This window comes from Petaurus breviceps, unplaced genomic scaffold, assembly GCF_028583685.1.
Source record: "Petaurus breviceps papuanus isolate PSGF00001 unplaced genomic scaffold, PetGlider_PUasm1.0 138, whole genome shotgun sequence".
Taxonomy (NCBI): Eukaryota; Metazoa; Chordata; class Mammalia; order Diprotodontia; family Petauridae; genus Petaurus; species Petaurus breviceps.
In genome coordinates this window covers 30,484,188-30,498,704 of record NW_027185694.1, presented here as the reverse complement: position 1 = coordinate 30,498,704, position 14,517 = coordinate 30,484,188, and the positions used below count along the sequence as shown (strand labels likewise).

The window sequence follows — 14,517 nt, the reverse complement described above, 5'->3', positions numbered from 1 at the left end:
TTCTCCTCCCCAAGTGAGAACTGGGAGCTGTGTGTACTATTCTTTGGTTCTAAAGGTGACTCATTGAACTAGGGTGTAAATCATTTTATTTTTTTAGACTGAGACAATGTTTACAATAGGTAAGCAGAATAAACTCTTTTTAACACTAAGAGTGAGTTAGATTTTTTTCCTACTAGAATTGTAGGGGAGCTAATTTTACATGCTGAAAAAGATTATTAGAAGACTAGAAAAATTGGGGGCCAGTACAGAAGTATGGGTCAATGACCCACTCTTCCTGTTGCCATTCAGAGCTCAGTATAAAAGTGAAGGTCTGAGCCAGCCATCTTCTTTTCATAATCAGCATCAAACCTCTCATTCTGGGCTACAGTGAAGGTGTTCTTCCAGTCTCCAGTAGTACCTAAGAGAATAGAATAAGAGATACCGTGAGTAAAGCTATTTCCTTCTCCTTTAAACTTTGTACATGTCTAGCTTGACACAGGGAGTGATAGAGAGGTTTCCCTTGCTCCTCTTTCCCAAGCTGCTTAGCTCTAGAATCTTCCCTCTGGCCCTCCCACCCTATATTCTTTTTTTTTTTTCAAATGCTTTATTAACTTCTGATTTACATCATTCATTTCCACCAGATTTTGAGTTACAAATTTTCTCCCTGTTTTTCCCCTACCTACCACCCCAAAATAGTCCCACAGGATATCCCCTCCTCCAATCTGCTCTTTCCCATATCTTCTCCCATACCCCCTTTGACTTTTCCAGTAGGGCATGGTGGATCTCTATGCCCCAATGCCTGTATATCTTATTTCCCAATTACATGTAAGATAGTATTAATAATAGTATATATATATATATTTTTTTTTTTTAAACATTTGATTTTAAAACTTTGAATTTGGGGTGGCCAGGTGGCGCAGTGAGTAGGAGTGCCAGCCCCAGAGTCTGGAGACCTGGGATCCTGTTCGGGCCTCAGTTACGTAACACCCACACAAAATAACTGGCCGTGTAACCTTGAGTGAGTTACTTGACCCCAATTGCTTAGGGGTGGCCAGGTGGCACAGTGAGTAAGAGTGTAGGCCCTAGCGTTGGGAGACCTGGGATCAATTCTGGCCTCAGATACTTGGCACCCACCCACCCACACACACACACACACACACACACAATAACTGGCCGTGTAACCTTGAGCAAGTTACTTAACCCCAATTGCTTAAAAAAAACAAAAAAAATTTTGAATTCCAGATTCATTCCCTTCTTCCCTTGTCACCCACCTTCATTAGGAAGATAAGCAGTTTAGTATAGGTTGTACACATGTAGCTAATGCAAAACATTAACATAGTAGAAATATTGTAAAAGACTGACTATATTTCCCTCCCTCCTATCCCATCTCCCACTTGTTTTGTTCTATTCTCTACTTTGATCCCGTCCCTTTTCAAAAGTGGGTGCTTCCAACTTCCCTCCCCCCAAAGCCTGCCCTCCCATCATCCCCCCTCTCTTCCCCTAACCCCCTACTCTCCTGTAGGGTGAGATACCCTATTTAGTGTGTATGTCATTCCCTCCCCGAGTCAAATTCAATGAGAATAAGGTTGACCCATTCCCTTTTGCCTTCCTATTCTTCCCCTCCATTGTAATCATTTTCCCTTGCTTCTTCTTTATGTGATAGTTTACTCTATTCTGTCTCTCCCCATCTCCTCTCATTATATTCTTCTCTCACCTCTTTTTTTTTTTTAAAGCAATTGGGGTTAAGTAACTTGCTCAAGGTTACACAGCCAGTTATTTCTGGGTATGGTGCTAAGTATCTGAGCCCGGATTCAATCCCAGGTCTCCCGACTCTGGGGCCATGGGCGCTCTTAACTCACTTCACCACCTGGATGCCCCTTCTCTCACCTCTTAATTTGACCTTTTAAGTATCATCCCTTCCTATTAAATTGGTCCTGTGCCCTCTATCTATGTATACCTGTAAACACACTTTCACATATGTATTCATATGCCCATATACTCTCCAATATAGACATATACGTACATGTATTTCTATTCCCTTCAACTATTTTTATACTGAGAAACGTTTCATCAGTTACAATTATCTTTTTTCCATGTAGGAATGTTAATAGTTCAACTTTGGTAAGTTCCTTATGGTTTCTTTTCCCTGTTTACCTTTTCATGCTTCTCTTGCTTCTTGTATCTGAATGTCAAATTTCTATTCAACTCTGGTTTTTTCATCAAGAATGCTTGAAGTCCTCTATTCCACTGAATGACCATATTTTCCCCTGAAACATGATATTCAGTTTTGCTGGGTAGGTGATTCTTGGTTTTAATCCCAGCTCCTTTGACCTCCGGAATATCATATTGCAAACCCTTCGATCCCTCAGTGTAGAAGCTGCCAGATCCTGAATTATCCTGATTGTATTTCCACAATATTCAAATTGTTTCTTCCTGGCTGCTTGTAATATTCTCTCCTTGATCTGGGAATCCTGGAACCTGGCTATAATATTCCTAGGAGTTTTCTTTTTGGTATCTTTTTCAGGAGGTGATCAGTGGATTCTTTTTTTTTTTTTTGGCCTTTTGGAGGGCAGTTGGGGTTAAGTAACTTGCCCAAGGTTACATGGCTGTTTTTTTTTGTGTGGGTGTTAAGTGCCTGAGGCTGGAACCGAACCAGTGGATTCTTTCAACCTCTATTTTGCCCTCTGGTTCTACAACATTAGGGCAGTTTTCCTTGAGAATTCTTGGAGGATGATTTCTAGGTTCTTTCTTTGATCATGGCTTTCAGGTAGTCCAATAATTTTTAAATTATCTCTCCTAGATCTATTTTCCAGATCAGTGGTTTTTCCAATGAGCCCACCCTATATTCTTGTAATCACTTGCCTGTCTGCTATCTTATCCCAAGAATGTAGGCCTCTCTCGGAGCCCTAGCTTCTGTTCGATTCCATTTTCTTTTTAGTGAATTTCAGTACATCAGCCCCTCCCTTTCATAGAGCTTACCCTTCCTCATGAAGGGAGAGATGGTGTGGTCCATGATTTCATCAGGGATGGTGCTGTAGTTGGTCATGGGGTTCTCCTTCATCTTCTTGAAAGATGTCTGTTGGACAATTTGATCTAGGATATCCTCTGGCAGTGGCTGTCCCACAAATTCTGTGATCTTCTGAATTTCCCTCTTGGGATCCTGGAGAGTGGTGACAGTTTGGGGAGGGGTTGTCAAACCCTGGTAGGAATCATAGGATTATGACTAGAGCTGGAAACAACCTCAGACGCCTGGTCAAACTTTTCCCTTCATTTTACAGATGGGGAAACTGAGGATAAGGGAGGTAAGTGACTTGCCCAGTATCATACTGGTAGTAAGCATCAGAGGTGGGATTTGAACCCATGTCATTGACACAGACAAAAATTAACTCCAGCTTTCACTACCTAATTCTGATGAAGGACTAGAGCATTGGTGTTGTCCACTTTAGTAATCTATACTGGCTAATATCAGTGTTCAGTGAGCCAATCTCAACATTAATCTGTTCTAGATTTGAGCCACAACAAACTCCCTGACCTTTGGTTATAAAGTCTTTTATAGAAGATGGATTGAAAATGACTGGAATAGAATTACTGGATGAAGACTTAAGAGGGAGGTCTTGCCATGGCCTTCCTAGGCTGGAAGGGTCATAGCAAGGTGAGAAGTGTATAAAAGGTTCTCCGCTTGTGCACAGCCTAAACTCCCAGTACCTGCCTGTACTAGTTTGATAGTTTGTACAGGTGTGGGGAACACAGATAGGAGAGTGTGGGCTCAGGATTTCCTGGTGAGAAATGTTTTCCTAGAGACATTGACAGGTAATGGAAGATGTTACTTAGAAAGATGGGGAAAGCCTTGCCTTCTTCATGTCTTCATAGAAGAGGTAGAGAAGTGGGTACTGCTTCCTCAACTCCCACCATTCTTTTACATGCTGGTACCAGGAGCCGTAAGATACTGGTTGGAGGAAGAAGAAAAACTAGGACCTGGCCCCATTCTGCTCCTTTGTCTATACCATCCTTTTTAAGCACCTTCCTTCCGACCCCCTGCTGAATCATACCTTACCTTTCTCAGTCATAAAAGTCTCCAGGAAGTCTTCCCAGGTCCCAGGATCAGGGTGTACCTTTGCCATCTTATAGAAATTGAAATAGGAGACTGCTACATCCTTGGCATTTCTTGCCATGTAGATAATCTGGAGTAGGGAAGGGAAGGTCTCACACAGCCTTATCAAGAGTAGGGATTTGTTCTTTCCAGCATTCCTGGTTAGTCCTGATTATTCGTACAGTAGACAGGTTGGTAATCCTTTCTCTTCCCCATTGCCCCCAAAAAAACCCCAAAACTACTTAGAAGTGTCTTTGGTTGGTACATAGAATTCTCTTCAGTGCCCACATTCCTTCCATCCTTGGGATTCTGGTATAGCTGGCAACTCCCTGCTTCATTCTGCCTTGCATCTGTACCCATTTACCTTGATTTTCCGATCCAGCAAAGCCTGAGGGAGCAGTGACAGAGGCAGGTGGGTCTTGAGTAGTCGAGGTGCAGGTGTTTCCTTTAGAACCTCCATGCCTAAGGCAGACTGAGTGGAGTTAGTAGAGGCAGCTAGGAACATCACATCTCCAAGTCTTTCCCGACTCAGCCAACAGTACAAGCAATAGGCCTCATCCTATTTTTCCTGCCTCTTTTCCACCTCCTACCTCTAGTACATTTTCTGTCTCTCTAACTTTCTTAGGTTCCCACTCCTTCATTTTTCCTGTTTCTCTAGTCCTTCCTGCCTTCCACTCCACCTAGCAGCTCAGTTACCTGAGGGGAATTCTGGGACCTTGAATTCAAGAAATGGCACTCGGTGAAAGATTGGGGCCTGCTGGCATTTCTCCTGGTCACCCCAATGGTAGATCCTGTCTAGGATCTCACTTACCCAAGTTGTTCCTGCAATGAGAATGTGAAGAATAGGATAAATTTTTGGTTATATCAGAAGCAAGGGAGTAGACTCTGAATTGTAGAGAGGTGGCAGATACTAGAGGTCTAAAGCCCCTGCAGGGATGGTGATTGCATCCAGCTGTTAAGAGAGCTGAGAAGGAAGGGAGCAGGAAGCTGTGGCCCTGGAGGGTTACTGGGATTGGGCTTGGTGGGGTCTGCTCACCAGACTTGGGGTAGGTGCTGATGAGAACATCATCAGGCCAGACCTGCAAATCCTTCATCTCCTCAAGAGCTTCAGCAAAGTACTTGATGAGTGGAATACCCTTCACGTACACCAGAGGGGGGCGGGAGTGGTCTTGGATCAGCTCCATCCTGGAATGCAAATAATCAGATCAGGGAGTGGTTCCTCGGAGCCTCCTTCATATGTGTGGCCACTTTCCTGTCCCCCTTCTGCTTTTCCACCTTAGCATCCTCTTCTGTCAGTTATGTGGGGGGATGACCTTGAGGAGTCTCCACTCCCACCCATGCCTCAAAGGGGTCCCTGTGCACCCTACAAGTAGTGAATGAACCAACCTCCATTTTTAAGACTTGTAGGGAAGGATAGCTTCTGCTCCCCTAGTGCCTACTGTGCTGCTATGCAGCTCCAATTGTTAGGGCATTTTCTTGCATTGAGCCTGAACTTGCCTCTTTGAAACTTCTGCCTTGCTCCTGGTTTTGCCAACTGGGACCAAGTGGAGCAATTCTAATCTGATTTCTCTGTGACGTCCCTTCAGATATTTAAAGATAGCTGTGATGTCCTTCGTCAGTCAACGTTGATTAAGTACCTACTATGAGACAGGCATGTGATACAGGGGATATAGAAAGAGGCAAAAGATAGTCCCTGCCCTCAAGGAGCCTGCAGTTTAATGGGAGAGAGACAACATGAAGCTAGGTGGCACAGTGGAGGGAGTGCTGGGCCTGGAATCAGGAGGACTCCTTCCTGAGTTGAAATCTGGCCTCAGACACTTACTAACAGTGTGACTCTGGGCAAGTCGCTTAACCCTGTTGGCTTCAGTTTTCTCATCTGTAAAGTGAGCTGGAGAAGGAAATGGCAAAGCTCTCCACTATCTTTGCCAATAAAATCCCAAATAGAAAAGAAAACCCCCAGTGGGATCACAAAGAGTCAGGCATGACTAGGAACGACTGACCAGGGAAGTCAGTAGGTGGAGTGAAGGACAGAGGACATTTCAGCGATTGGAGATAGCCAGAGAAAATGTGTGGTGCTGAGAGATCTAGTGTTTTGTCTGTGGAACAGCCAGGAGGCCAGTGTCACTGGATAAAAGAGTTTCACTGGGGAGAGTAAGGTGCAAGAAGACTGGAAGAGTAGGAGGAGGCTAGATTATGAAAAGCTTTGAATACCAAGCAGGACCACTGGAGTTTATTGGGTGAGTGAAGGGGTGTGTGTGTGTGTGTGTGTGTGTGTGTGTGTGTGTGTGTGAGACAGGATGAGATGTGGGCTCTAGGAAAACCACTTTACTGTTTGAATGGAGGCTTGATTGGAGTGGGGAGAGACTTGAGGCAGGCAGACCCAGGCTATTGCAATATTCTAGGTGAGGGTCTACACTCGAGTGGTACAGTGTCAGAGGAAAGAAGGGGGCATTTTCCAGAAAGGCAGCAAAGATGAAATCAACAGCTATTGGCAATAGATCAGATGTGAGGGGTGAGAGGTAGGATTCTGGATAATTGATTACTAGGTTGTGAGTCTGAGGGACTTGGAGGATGGGGGTTGTTCTCTACAGTAATATGGGAAGGGGGAGAGGGTATTTGAGAAAAAAGTTTAGGGGGAAAGATAATGAGTTCAGTTCTGGACATGTTTAAGATGTCTACAGGACATCTAGTTTGAGTTGTCTGAAAGGAGTTGGAGAAGTGAGACTGGAGATTGGCAGAAAGATTGGGGTAGGAAAGGTAGATCCATCAGTATAGAGATGGTAATTAAATACTTGGGAGCTGATGAGATCACCAAGTGAAGCAGTACAGAGGGAGAAGAAGAGAGGAGAGGGGTCTAGGACAGAGGGTATGATCTGGAGGAGGATCCAGCAAAGTCTTCTGTTCTCCAGGGTGAACATTCCCAATTCCTTCAGTCCTTGAAAGGCATGGACTTCAAACACTTAAAGACAACTATCTCAGTTTTTCTCCCCCTGGTTGCTCTTCAGCTTACCAGTTTCCTTAAACTATTACACCCAAAACTGAAAGCAGTCCGACCAAGGCTGAATACATGACAATTATTATTCTCTTCATCCTGGAATGAATTAATTTTTTCCACTATGCATCAGAGTAGTGAATCATTGACCTTACAGTTCAGTAAAGTCCTTGGAACCTTTTCAGATAAACTGCTGTCTAACCCTGCTTCCCATATCCTCTGCTTGTCACACTGATTTCTTAAACCCAAGTGTAAGACCTTAAATTTACCCCATTCATCTGAATAGATTCTGTCCTGTCCTTTTCGTCATCCTCACTCTCTCACTAATCTTCAGTCTCTCTATCCTCTGCTCCCCTGCTGCCTCCAAACATGTACATATCTTCCCCATCCATTAAAAATCCTGCCTTGAGATACCCATTATCACCACTGTTATTCAATATTGTACTAGAAATATTAACCTTAGCAATAAGAGAAGAAAAAGAAATTGAAGGAATTAGAATAGGCAACAAGGAAACAAAACTTGCTCTTTGCAGATGATGTCATGGCATACTTAAAGAATCCTAGAGAATCAGCTAAAAAAACTGCTTGAAACACTTTAGCAAAGTTGCAGGATATAAATGAACCCAGCATTTTTATATATTACCAACAAAGGCCAACAACGAGAGAGAAATTCCATTTAAAATAACTAGAAAATAGAAAATATTTGGGAGTCTACTGCCAAGACAAACCCAGGAACTATATGAACACAATTACAAAATACTCAATACAAAAAAAGTCAGATCTAAACAATTGGAAAAATATCAATTGCTCATAGATAGACTGAGCTAATAGGATAAAAATGACAATTCTTCCTAAATTAATTTACTTATTCAGTGCCATGTCAAACTACCAAAAATTATTTTATGGAGCTAGAAAAAACAATAAAGTTCATATGGAAGAATAAAAGGTTAAGAATATCAAGGGAATTAATGAAAAAAAATGCAAAGGAAGGGGGCCTACTCATACTAGACCTAAAACCATATTATAAACTGACAATCATCAAAACTACTTGGTACTGGCTTAGAAATAGAGTGGTGGCTCCGTAGAATAGGTTAGGTATACAAGACACAGTAGTCAGTGACTGTAGTAATCTATTTGATAAGCCTAAAGCCTCCAGCTTCTGGGATGAGAACTCAATATTTGATGAAAATTGCTGGAAAAACTAGAAAATAGCAAGGCAGAAACTAAGCATAGGTCATCATCTCACACCCTATACCAAGATAAGGTTGAAATGCGTACATGATTTAGAAATAAGGGATGATACCATAAGCAAATTAGGAGAGCAAAGAATAGTTTACCTGTCAGATCTATGGAGAAAGGTAGAATTTATGACCAAACAAGAGATAGAGAACATTATGAAATGAAAAATGATCATTTTGATTACATTAGATTAAAAAATATTTTTTTCACAAACAAAACCAATGGAACCAAGATTAGAAGGAAAGCAGAAAACTGGAAAACAATTTTTATAGCTGGTGTTTCTGATAAAGGCCTCATTTCTAAAATATATAGAGAACTGAGTCAAATTTATAGAATACAAGTCATTCCCCAATTGATAAATGGTCAAAGATATGAATAGGCAGTTTTCGGAGGAAGAAATTAAAGTTATCTGTAGTCATATGAGGCAATGCTCTAAATCACTGTTGGTTAGAGAAATGTAAATTAAAACAACTTTGAGGTGCCACCTCACACCTATCAGATTGGCTAATATGACAGAAAAAGAAAATGAAAAATGTTGGGAAGGGATATAAGAAAATTGGAACACTGAGGCATTGTTGGTGGAGTTGTGACTGATTCAACCATTCTGGAGAGCAATTTGCCCAAAGGGGAAACAAACTGTGCATACTCTTTGATCCCACAATACCACTACTAGGTCTGTATCCCAAAGAAATCATGAAAAAGGGAAAAGGACCCCCATGTAAAAAAATACTATATTATAACAATTCTTTTTGTGGTGGCAAAGAATTGGAAATTGAGGGGATGCCCATTGACTGGGTAATGGCAAATTGTGGCATATGATTGTAATGGAATATTATTGTGCTATAATAACGAGCAGGCAGATTTCAGAAAAACCTGGAAAGAATAGAAATGAACCAATGCTGAATGAAGTAAACAGAACCAGTTGAAAATTATACACAGCAACAGCAATATTGTGCAATGATTAACTATGATAGACTTAGTTCTTCTCAGCAATACAATAATCCAAGACATTTCAAAAGACAAATGAGGGAAAATGCTATCCATATCCAGAGAAAGAATGCTGGAGTTTGAATGCAGATCGAAGCATACTAATTTCACTTTTCTTCCTCATGGTTTTTCCCTTTTGTTCTGATTCTTCTTTCACAACATAACTAATATGGAAATGTGTTTAACATGGCTATACATGTTAACCTAATATCAGATTGCTCGCTGTCTTGGGGAGGGAGAGAGGGAGAAAAATTTGGAGCTCAGAATTGTAGAAAAATGAATGTTGAAAATTGCCTTTTTCATGTAATTGGGAAAAAAATGCCATGAAGGATCAACAACAAAAAATCCTTCCTTGATCAATCATCCTCGACAGCTAGTGTCCTCCTATAGCTCCTCTCCCCTCAGTGCATTAATTCCTTCAGAAAACCAAGTCTGCTATGTGTTTCCAATTCCTGACTTTCCTAAACACTCTGCATTCTGGCTTCTTATCATTATAAAAGCAAGTACTCTCTCCAAAATGACCAATTCTTTCTTTTTTTTTCCTTTTTGGAGGGTGGAAGGCAGGGCAATTGGGGTTAAGTGACTTGCCCAAGGTCACATGGCTAGTGTGTTAAGTGTCTGAAGCCAGATTTGAACTCGGGTCCTCCAGACTCCAAGGCCTGGTACTCTATTCACTGCGCCACCTAGCCACCCCAAAAGTGGCCAATTCTTGATTGCTAAATCTAAGGACCTTTTCACAGTCCTCATTCTTTTTTGCAGCACTTGATGCTATTGACCATCTTTTGCTGCTGGATGTTTCAACAGCTTTTCATGACACAGCTCTCTACTCCATCTCATGTTGACTGCTGCTTCTCCGTCTCCTTTGCTGGGTCTTTATCCAGGTCATGCACACTTCTTGTGTGTATCTCCCAAGGCTCTGTCCTCTTCTCTTTTCCCTTTATCCTCTCTCATTTAGTGATCTCATTAGCTCCCATACATTCAGTTGTCATCTGTGTGCAGATGAGTCTTAGGTCTTTCTATATAACCATAGTTTTCTCCTGAGCTCCAGTCACGCATTACCAGTTACTTCTTGGACATCTGTCCCATAGAGATCTCAAACTCAATGTGCCCAAAACAGAACTATGTCTATGGTTGGGTTCTTTCTCCTTTACCTGCTCATTTTTTAAAATTTTTATCAGCTTATTATTATAATCACCTCTAATCCTTTTATGCCCTTGCTTCAGGTCTTTCTTTTTTTAATCATTATTTTATTTTTCCCCAGTTACATGTAAAAACAATTTTTAACAAATTTTTGAGTTCCAAATTTTCTCCCTTCCTCCCTCCTCACCCCCCCCCATTGAAAAGGCAAGTAATTCGATATAGGTTATACATGTGTAATCATATAAAACATATCCATAATTGTTATGTTGTGAAAGAAAACAGACAAAAAAGTTCAAGAAAAATAAAGTAAAAAAAAGTATGCTCCAGTCTGTAATCAGACATCATCAGTTCTTTCTCTGGGAATGGATAGCATTTTTCATTATAAGTCCTTCAGAGTTGTCTTGGATCATTATATTGCTGAGGATAGCTAAGTCATTCACAGGTGGTCATCTTACAATATTTCTGTTACTTTGTACACAGTATACTTCACCTTGTATCAGCTCATGCAAATCTTTCCAGGTTTCTCTGAGGGCATCCTGCTCATCATTTCTTATAGTATAATAGTATTCCCATCATAATCATGTACCACTTGTTCAGCCATTCCCCAATTGGATGTTTCTAATTCTTTACCCCCAGAAAAGAGCTGCTATAAATATTTTTTGTACATATAGGTCCTTTTCCTTTTTTTTTAATCTCTTTTGCTAGATCAAAGGGTATGCATGGTATAGTTCCAAATTGCTCTACAGAATAGTTGGATCAGTTCATAATTCCACCAACAGTGCATTCATGTCTCATTTTTCCCACATCCCCTCCAACATTTGGAATTTACCTTTTCTGTCCTATTAGCCAATCTAATAGGTATGAGGTAATATCTCAGAATTGTTTTAATTTGCATTTCTCCAATCAATAAAGAAAGTATTTTTAAAATATTGCTACAGATAGCTTTGATTATTTCCTCTGAAAACTGATCATAACTTTTGATCATTTATTAATTGGGGGATAGCTCTTATTTTTATAAATTGACTCAGTTCTTTATGTGTTTGAGAAATGAGGTCTTTATGAGAGCAACTTGCTTAAAAATTTTTTTTCAGAGTTACTATTGCTAACTGCATTTCCCTCCATTTTATCACCCCTAGCCCCATTTATTCTATTCTCTTTCTCCTTTCACCTTGTGGCTTCTCAAAAGTGTTTTGCTTCTGACTACCCCCTCCTCCAATTTGCCTTCCCTTCTGTCACCCCCAATGACAAAATCACTTCTGTTTCTCCATTTGTTGATCTTCATCCCGATGTTCTCCATCGTCCTCTTCCCCTTTGATCCCTGGATTTTTTCACATGAGTATAGCTAACACGAGTATGATGCTTTAAGGTTTGCACCAACCTCATCTCATTTAATTATTTCTCATTTGATTACCACAACAGCTCTGTGAGATAGCTATTTTTAATCCCTATTTTTTCAGATGAGGAAACCAAAGCTGGGAAAGATGAGAAAACTTGCTGAGGATTACAGAGCATAGCATTGACATCAGGATTCAAGCTGGGGGGTCTTCCTGACTCTAATTCTAGTGATTTATTCACTATGCCAATACCTCTCCACCACATATTCACCCCCTTTTTTCTTGTCCTGTGTCTTTTGAATAAGATGTACCATCCAGAACCACATTCCTATCACAGATTCCATACCACCAAATCTCAACGATACTTGTGAAGTTTCATTTGTCCCAGGATCTCTAGTTCATTTTGATTGTTGCCTAAACTTTATCTCCTGTGAATTTCTGGATGTCTCAACTGTTATTCTTCCTTCACTGTAGCTACTCTTTGTGGTGTCTATGATCAATCTCCATTATATCTAGAGCTTTTCTTTCCATTCTCAGTCCCTCCTTAGACTCCTCCAGCCTTGCTACTCCTTCTGTAGCTGTTTTTAGATTTCCTTCGGGATATGCTTACTTGCTTTCATAAATCTAATCCATTAAATCTCATTCTTCATCTCCTCATCTCTACCCAGATGTCTGCTTGAGCCAGCTCAAACCAGAAGGCTGATAACTGTTCAGTTTTCAGTATAAACACTGACACCTCAGAAATTGGCAAACACAACAAATCAGGGCTTGATTTCATTGTCTAGACTTAAAAAGTGATGGAGAAAATGTTAATGAATATTAAGCTTCAAAGTGTGAAATGCTACATTTTTCCCTCCTTAAAACCAGTATTGAACATTTACAAGCATGATTCCTTTCGGGTCAGCACATTGAATAAAACAACATTCAGGGTCAGAGTTTAGTATAGACTCAATCCAAGGCCGAGACAGCAAAATAACAACAACAACAACAACAACAACAAAAACCAACAACAGTAAAATGGAGTAATGAACCTATCAGCTTGGGAAGATAACGGGAGAAATAACCCCAGAGTTAACAGTAAGTAAAAGAAATAGGACCTCAAGGCAGGAGCTAGGGTAAACACTAATGCTACGTATGGTATGGGAGAGGACCAACTGTGTTGGAAGGGAGAATGTTCAAGGGTGTTGTAGAAAAGAAGAGAGGAGGGGTAGAGCCATCTGTTGAAAGTGATAAAAGAGTGAAGAGTACATCCCGAAGGAAGGGGTGGGGACCTTTCCCTCTCTCTAACTCCCCTCCAAACTCTCCAATCTCTTTACTAACCTGAGTTTTCCAGGATCTGGAGATTTGTACTGGTGGGAAATCAGTGTCTTGGAGTGAAGACTGAGGGATTCAAAGCACAAGGTTTTGTGGGTAGTATGGGCGGGGTAGAAATAACTCAGGGGGCTGGTACTTAGATTTAATTGTAAGAAAAGAAGGAAGGGAAGGGCAAGAGGAAGCTTCGAATAATGGCAAATCTCTCTGATTTGGGTTGATATAACTTACAAAAAGCGAGGGAAACTGGGGCAGTGAGGAGTGGGACAGGGCAGGATGCCCCAATTCTGAATTCTTGTCAAATCAAGAACTTTAAAAATTCTTGGTGCTGCTGTGATACTAGAACATTTGGGGTTAATGAGGCATTTCAATTCCCTTGCACAAATACGACCCATCCTTACACAACGCTTTTCCTCCCCCTAGTGTGTTCTAGTTTAAAAATCAAGCTGGGCTTGGAGTCGGGTCTGAGACCACCTTCTTTCTCACTCCAACACTTACTGTGAGAAAGTCATTGAATTTGGCTGAAAAAATAGGTTCAATACTTGTACTATCTTATAGTATTTTGAGGACCATGCACGAGATATTGGATAAGGATGAATAAAAATTAAGAATATACGATGTCAACTCCTTAAGTAAAGAGGCTGGTTTTTTTTTTTTTTTTTGGGGGGGTGATGTTTGTCTCTTTGTATCCCCTGCTCCTGGCAGAATGCCCAGCACTGAAAAGATGATAAATGTCTAGGAATTTAATTTTATCATTTAATCAAGCTATACTACTTGCTGTTCTTGAATGGGAGGTGCAGGAGTTTGGAAATAGTGTAAGTCATTGACTGGTTGCTCTCAGGAAGCTAACAGTTTAGCCGAGGCAAAAAATTAATACACATGATGCAGTCTTTGTAGGATTCTTTTAAATTGAATTTTACAAATTGTAAGTGATTTAATAGTAATTGAGTAAAGGGAGATCTTTGAGTTAGAAAGGTCTGGGAAGACATGTGTCATGGAGGAGATAGGATCTGTAGGCTGAAGGGAAAAAGTGTCCAAGCCTATAAAACAACAGGAGTAAAAAAAAGCATGTGGGTGGCAACTAGCATGATATTCTTTTGTTTTTAATTCCATTTTATTTTCAGTTCTGGATTTTCTCCCTCTTACCTTCTCCTCCCTCATCCACTGAGAAGTCAAGAAAAATAAAAGCTATTACAGATAAGTATAATCAACCAAAACAAATTCTCATTACTCATGTCCAAAAGAAAAAAAAACTGTAGCATGAAATTCTCATAGAATATTGCTTAGATATCTCAGCTTGAAGATATGTAGGATCCTGACTATAAGAGCTGGAAGGGAACTTAGACCTCTATTCTGACCTTGTTTTTCAGATGAACAAACTAAAGGCCAAAGATGGGTTGTAGATTGTCCAAAATCCTGGTGGGATCCAGATGTTAGAAAGTAGA

The 14,517-nt window shown here is 40.6% G+C and overlaps 1 protein-coding gene across 5 annotated transcripts in view; it reads right to left on the bottom strand.

The window, feature by feature from the left end:
- Positions 1–69: 69 nt before the first annotated feature.
- Positions 70–14,517, bottom strand: part of LOC138142652 (sulfotransferase 1A1-like) — a 73,902-nt gene continuing 59,454 nt past the window's right edge. The window contains exons 2-10 of one of the 5 annotated variants that reach the window (XM_069063734.1): positions 13,082–13,143; positions 5,106–5,254; positions 4,766–4,891; positions 4,434–4,531; positions 4,034–4,160; positions 3,831–3,925; positions 2,959–3,139; positions 2,134–2,246; positions 70–397 (exon numbers count right to left, since the gene is read on the bottom strand). In XM_069063734.1, coding sequence (XP_068919835.1) covers positions 362–397; positions 2,134–2,246; positions 2,959–3,139; positions 3,831–3,925; positions 4,034–4,160; positions 4,434–4,531; positions 4,766–4,891; positions 5,106–5,254; positions 13,082–13,143 — 987 coding nt within the window. In that variant the 3' untranslated portion in view covers positions 70–361. Of the gene's footprint in view, positions 398–2,133; positions 2,247–2,958; positions 3,140–3,830; positions 3,926–4,033; positions 4,161–4,433; positions 4,532–4,765; positions 4,892–5,105; positions 5,255–13,081; positions 13,160–14,517 lie in introns of those variants that run through there. The other 4 variants (XM_069063749.1, XM_069063763.1, XM_069063743.1 and 1 more) reach the window with 4 other exon arrangements.